The 6,930-nt window shown below is 37.4% G+C and overlaps 1 protein-coding gene across 1 annotated transcript in view; it reads right to left on the reverse strand.

The window, feature by feature from the left end:
- LOC115284687 (DLA class II histocompatibility antigen, DR-1 beta chain-like) overlaps positions 1 to 4,552 on the reverse strand; it is a 10,563-nt gene extending 6,011 nt beyond the window's left edge. Inside the window, exon 1 of the mRNA XM_029931194.1 lies at positions 4,381 to 4,552. Coding sequence (XP_029787054.1) covers positions 4,381 to 4,480 — 100 coding nt within the window. The 5' untranslated portion in view covers positions 4,481 to 4,552. The remainder of the gene's footprint in view (positions 1 to 4,380) is intronic.
- Between the last annotated feature and the right edge of the window lie 2,378 nt (positions 4,553 to 6,930).

Genomic DNA, 6,930 nt, shown 5'->3' on the forward strand with positions numbered 1-6,930 from the left:
GGGGCCAGAGTCATGCTCTGTGCTGACAGCTCAGAGCCTGGAGCCTCCTTCAGACTGTGTCTCCTCCACTCTCTGCCCCTCCCCTGCTCATGCTCTGTCTCTCTCTGTCTCTCAATAATAAATAAAAATTTGGGGGGGGGAAAGGGGTGTTACAGGAAGGAGTAAGTAGGTGTGAGCGAGTGAGCAACAGAGAGAGAGAATGTGTGTGTGTGTGTGTGTGTGTGTGTGTGTGTTTCATAATTCCGGTAAAGGTAATACAATGTGCAAAATCTTGAAAGAATTGATAAGTTTTCTCAACAAAATAGAAGAGTTCACTGAAGCACAGACAAAGGGACAACGGAAGGGGAAAGGTCAGACTGGAGAAACCACCTGCAGCTGGCACGTAAGAGACTTACGGGTGATGTTAGGATTTTAATTTATACTACATGTAGTGGGAAACTATGAAGAGTTTTAAGGAAATTAAAACCATGACTGCACTACGATTCGTCAAGTCCTCATCTGGAATTTCCAAAATCCAGAAATCTAGGAAACCAGATCTTCTTACCACTTTTTTATGCCAAACTCATTTGGCAAATCTAACCTGATGAGGTAAAGTGTCACACATGTCGGAGCTCTTATTGGTCAATCTTCAGGAATTTTAGTCTATATATGGATGCACACATCATAATATATGTACATATATGCTTACACATATGCACATTTATACATACATGTATGTATATTTTTGATGTTTTTGTTTTTTGTTTAATTGAACTAAGAAAATTTTTTTATTCAAGTGTAAATAACATGAAAATTTTAAAAAGTAGTTTTAAAATATCTGTCTTTAAAAATTAGAAAAATAAAAGGGAGCATCTGAATTTCAATAGAACAGAATATATTGCACAAGTTTGATACATTGTACAGAAAAATATTGTGATAGTCACAACTGATGACTTATAAAGATAAGCTATTGAAAATGAACAGTGATGCTGATGATAAAAAAAATCATGAAATTCTGAAATACACTGCATGAGGTAAAGGAAAAAATGAAGACCTTGAACTTGCATTGATTGAATGGACACAGAGAGAAAGTGTACAATTTATAAACTCTCAATCTTATTAATTTTTGAAATAGAATAAACTAGAATAAACCACAAAGACCTGAATTGGAAGGTGAGTGTGTGTAGAAAGTGTAAGTCTAGAGTTTTTAGAAGCAGCACAGTATAAACCAGTGTTTTCAGTATCAGCATCCTTGACATTTTGTACGAGGTATTTTTTGTGGGAAGGCTGTTCTGCACATTGTAAGATGTCTACCACATCATTAGCCTCTACCTAGTAGATGTCAGAAAAGAGCACCAGGTGACAACCAAAATGGCTGCAGACACTGCCAATGTCCCCTGGAGCAGGCAGAACATATCTACCCCCAGATAAGAACCACCATTACACCACCTGAAAAAACTGTGGTGAAAAAACAAATGTATATTACAAGATGGCTGACAATTACATTGAAATTTTTGCCAATATTATATCTGATTTAAAAAAAAAAACCTTGAAACTGAACAAACTTATTTTGCAGGAAAAAAGGGCTCTTCAGTGAGACCAGATTTGGAAAAAAAAAAAAAAGAAAGAAACCATTCCTAGTGCCTAATAAGAGAATATCAAGAGCTACTACGAATTCTAACCAAAAGGTGATTGCTCTTACGTGCGTTAATGCTTCAGGCTTCCCCAAATCAAAGTAGGCAGACACTGGAAAAGCCAAAATCCAGGATGTCTGAAAGGTATAAGTATTTTACTTGTGCATTATTTTTCCAAAAAGATAATACGGATAACCAGATACATAATTAGTTTGGTTCAATACCATTTTGTATCACTGGCCTAGGTTCATGACAGGCAGGCTGGACTGGGAGAAACCTGTAGGTTAATTATTCCCATATCGCTGTTCCACATATTGTACTCCTCAAATTCTTGTAAAAATTAAAGCTTCGGCTTCTAACTCTCCCCCATCGCACCACCAAGTGTGACATCTTTGTTGAAATCTTGTGACCAACACATGTTTATCCCATGAAGATCAAGTATAAAAAATTTTTAATCTCTGTTCTTGGTGCAGTTTACAGAGAATCCACAGCTTTCTGGAATAAATTAATGGCTATTGCTTTTGACAAAGCTAATAATTAATAAATCAACCTGAAAAACTACTTAGCAAGACTTTGGGCTACATTCATGTTTGCAAATGAACTACCAGATGAAGATATTGAAAACTATCATGTCATTAATCAGAAAATATTATATCAAATTTCAGTGTATGTAAAAGGTTGTCTAAATAAGTCCCAGGATTAAGGAGTGCACTTGTGATGAGCACCAGGTGCGTATGGTCATGTTAATCACTATACTACACATCTGAAACTCATATTGCATGTATGCTAACTGTAATTTAAATGAAAACTTAAAAAAATGTTCTCTACATAAATATAGACCTGTAAGCATGAAAAAACAAACAAGTCAAATGTTCTGATATCAAAAAATACTGAGCACAGATGATGGGGCCACATTGGCCATTCCCTGAGTGATGGAACCATGGCCGTGGTGACTGAGGGCTCTCTGCTCCCTGCAATCCAGCGTCTCCAGCCTTCCTTCTGTCCCTTACGCTCAGCAACCTTCCTCCCACACTTGGCCTTTATCCTGTTCTCTCTCCCTACAACACTTGTCCCTTACATCCCTCACCTGGCTGGCTTTTGTCATCAATCAGGTCTCAACTCAATGTCACTTTCTCAGGGAGAGCTCCCGACACACTTGAACTGGAGTCAGGTGAATCCAGTTCTCTCTGTCTCACAACCAGGTGTATTTGTTTTCAGACTGCTTATTGTTGTCAGAAATTTTTTTCATTGTTAAATGTTTATTGGGCTTTCTCCTCTGCCATTATATAAAACCCCTGGTGGCAGTGATCTTTAGCCCATTCAAATTTAATTCACTGAGCCCAGAGCAGAGCCTAGTACAGAGTAGTGCTCACAAAAACATGTGATCTGAATGGATAAACCCAGAGTTCTGTAAATCAGTACTTGTGAGGATCCTAGAAAGCAAGGATCACACTGTAACATTCTTTTATTCTGATGATACATTATATCCCCTCCACTGCTGTTAGAATTTCATACAAACTACCTCTTTCTCCTTCTACTGTTGGAAAAAATATTGCAGGTAAGGAAAAGGTGATTTTAAGACAAAAGGAAAATCTCATTAAGTTTGGCTCATCCTGTAGATCTGTGACAGCCTGAGGTCTGTGCATGCACTGGGGATTCTCAGTGACAGTGATGACAGAGCTGGGAGAGAATAGTGAGGAGCTGGAAGTGGAAACAACCAAACATGGCTAAGCAAAGAAAACAGAGAACATGAAGAATGAGCCTATGCCATTTGGGGCCAATACTTCAGGGAGCCAATAAATTCCTTGACTTGCGTATTGGCTTTCAGTCCTATGAAATGTAAACAACCTTCACACTGTACCGTGTTCAGGTTTATAGTTTGAACCATATGAAATTCCTGATGTTAACCATTTGTGACTTACAAAACCATCATTTCATATAATTTATCCTATACTAGTTGAATCCCTTCCTGTGAGCTCAGGCCACAGAATGCTATGCTCAGGAGAAATGGACTATAGAAAGGTTCAACATAGATTCATAATGAAAAATTATGTTCTCAGAAGATATCTTAAATTCTTTAAGATACCAAAGAACATCCATATATGCTTCTCATTACAGAGTCATTTCAGGAACTAAGGGTCTCTGCTGTACCTCCAGGTTGAGAAAGAGAGATAAAACTACCCCCAGCTTCTGTCAGAACCTTCATTACAGGGATAAAGGCCTTGCAAACTTTGAGATTCAGGAGAAAGGAAAGGAGATTAATGGGAGAGACCTCTTGATACAGCCTCATATATTACAGAGAGGCACCAACATAACTGATATGTTAAAGTCCTAACACAGGGTCTTCTAGGAGAGACCATTCTAATTCCTTTTGACTCTCTAATTTTCCAAGAAACTTTCTAATTTTCTAGCATAACTCAACATAAAAAAGGGAGCTGCTCGATGGGAATTAGTTTGAAATCATTATTTCTAAAGTCTTCTCAAGACCCTGAGGGAATGAAACTCAAACCTGGAGCACTGTGACTGGGGGAGAGTTGAGACGAAATGGCCTCTATATTTGGAGGCCCCTCACACAGCTCTGGTAGAGAGGGCAAGCATGCAGGCTCCTTTTCTTTTGGAAAGAATTTGGGATCCATATAATAAATGTGGGCAATAATTAAAGAAAGTGTCACACTTTTCTAAGGGACACGGCCTGGACACAGGGGCAAAACTACTTTCTTTCTTTCCCCCATTCCACAGTAGCTCACCACCCAAGGAGTGCACTTACGTGGGGTGTCCCTTCCCGAAGCCAGCGGAGGGCTCAGCAGCACCAATATCAACATCAGAACTGTCATCCAGGAGCCTCCAAGGACACACAGACACACCATGCTGGAGAATAGAGAAGACAAGGGACAAGGGAACAGGCAAGTCTCAGTTAATGAGAACTAAAACCCTCCTTTAGCCACCTCCTAAATAATACCAACCAAGGAATTTGTTTCTCTGTTCCTGGATTGGGTAATCTAGGTGTTGAGAACCAATCACCATCACAGATACACTGCATCATCAGTTGCTGGTCAGAGATTCAGTATCAAGAGCCTTTTCCGAAACTTTGATTTTCTTCATTGGAAGGATTATTTTAATTTAGTACTTGAAAGGTTTGATCCAATTGTATGTGAAAATTTTTATTGGGCCCCTATTGTGAGCCAGTTCTATTCTGAGAAGTGATTTGCACAAAAGTTTGAGTCTTTTAGGAGTATCCATGTCTCTCCCATGAAGACAGAATTGTTTTGACAAATATTTGCATGAGTATTTTAGGAGCTGAAGGAGTGGAGGGAAGATGATTGCTAGTCAAGACACCTTTGATTTGGACTTTATTGCACCATCACATAGTGTAGATTTGGGGAAATTACTTAACCTTAACCTTGAAATGAAGGCACAACAGGCTTTCTGGTACTTCAATACTAGAAAGTGGTATAATTCCCTGGACAGATCTAGCAAGGAGCAGCATCCCCTGGTAACTGATGATATGACAGAATCGTAGTTGTTGACTGGACAGTATAATCTGTACTCCTTCTGAGTAGGGAAGTCTCTGATAAATTAATGGAAGTTGGAATTTACTAACAACCTAACCTGAGTGAAAAGGCTTTTCAAGTTTGTCTCCTGATGCTGTCATTGAGTTGGAGGCACCTCCAGAATATGCATAGAAAAAGGGGCTTAGAGAACATGAACTATATGGAATGAAGGGTTTTGAAAGTTCCTTTGTATAGCACTTACCCTAACAAAGTGATAAGGCAACTGTCCAAATCAAAGTATCCAGGGGGCTGAGAGACCAATAAAGGACTCAAAGTCAACCTCAAACATAAGAGCTGTGCTTAGAATAACTTTAATATTTTATGTGAAAAATGTGTTCAATGCATACTCTTGGATCCCACTCTGATTTAGTCATTTTATTGGAGATTTTCCCCTTTATTATGTACCTTCTCTTGCTTTATCCTAAGGAGAGATAGAATAAGCTGGTGCTAATGAATACATTATATGGTGTCCAGGAAAGAGAACAGAATGGAAATACTATGAGTTACATCCTTTAATGTAACCATGTAGTTTTAAACATATATTTATACCTTTAGATAATTATATAGTATCTTAACATAAATGTAACATCACAGATTCATAACAGAGTTTAAAGGACAACTATCTAAAGTTCTCCATTAACTCACAGTCTACCACAATCTAATCAGCAGTCCTTGTTTATGGACTACTGACATAACAAACCATGTTGCAATAAAAATGAATAATACTTACTGAGCAAATTTTGAGCATTTTACTTTGCACCCAGAATTATACAAGGGCTTTTTATACACCCTATTTATATTTAATTCTCACATTATTTCAGTGATTTGAGCACCCTTTGCATCCCTTTGGATGCAGAAAGTAAAATGATGGATGTATGTTAAACAATTTTGGCAATGACACTCAGCCAGTAAATGGTACATTTCAGATTGAGCCGAGTTATATGTGTGTCCAAACTATAGGAGCCCAGCCATTACATCACACCACCTCCCATTCAATTTCTCAAGAGAATAGTGGCCATTATGTTAAAACTATCTTATTACTTTAATTCATGGTATCTATAACAATGCAACTACTCCTTTTAATGAGTGACAGCATTTTATATTAATTACTGTGTAGTAACTCTAGATCCTCCAAAAGTTCTTTCACAGCCATCATTACTTTTCTCTGGAAATAACAAAATTTGCATTTATCCTATGTAATGACACCCCCAGCTCTCGCCCAACTATCCTTTCTATCAAAGACAATAGTGGCCTCCAAGTTCTCAAATCAAACCTATTGTTCTCAATTATTATTTCAGATTTCTCAGCATAATTTGTAGCAAATTTAAACATGGCAGAATAGTACAGAAATTTTATCTCACATACTTTGGAAAAATGGATTTCTATTCATGTGGCAACTTCAAAATACCCTGTAGAAGTTGGGTAGAAGTCATATTGTTCCTGGATATCAGAAGAAACTATGTTCCTAGACCTCAGCGATAATTCAGTACTATTGGAAGTTTTTGTATAATTGCAGCCAGAAGCATGCCATATTTAATTTTAAAAATGAAAACCATAATTTACTCAGAATTAATGAGTTGTAACAGTGACAATCTGAGAGAGCTAAGCTTAAATTCACCTTAGATTATAAGATGAAAGAATGACAAAAAAAGTAATTCTATATGAAGAACATATTAAAATATTAATAAGCATACTTAAAATCAAAGACAACTCTATCAAAACTTATCCATATAAATTTGACAATTTACAAATCAGACACATTTAGT

This window comes from Suricata suricatta, unplaced genomic scaffold, assembly GCF_006229205.1.
Source record: "Suricata suricatta isolate VVHF042 unplaced genomic scaffold, meerkat_22Aug2017_6uvM2_HiC HiC_scaffold_153, whole genome shotgun sequence".
Classification (NCBI taxonomy): Eukaryota; Metazoa; Chordata; class Mammalia; order Carnivora; family Herpestidae; genus Suricata; species Suricata suricatta.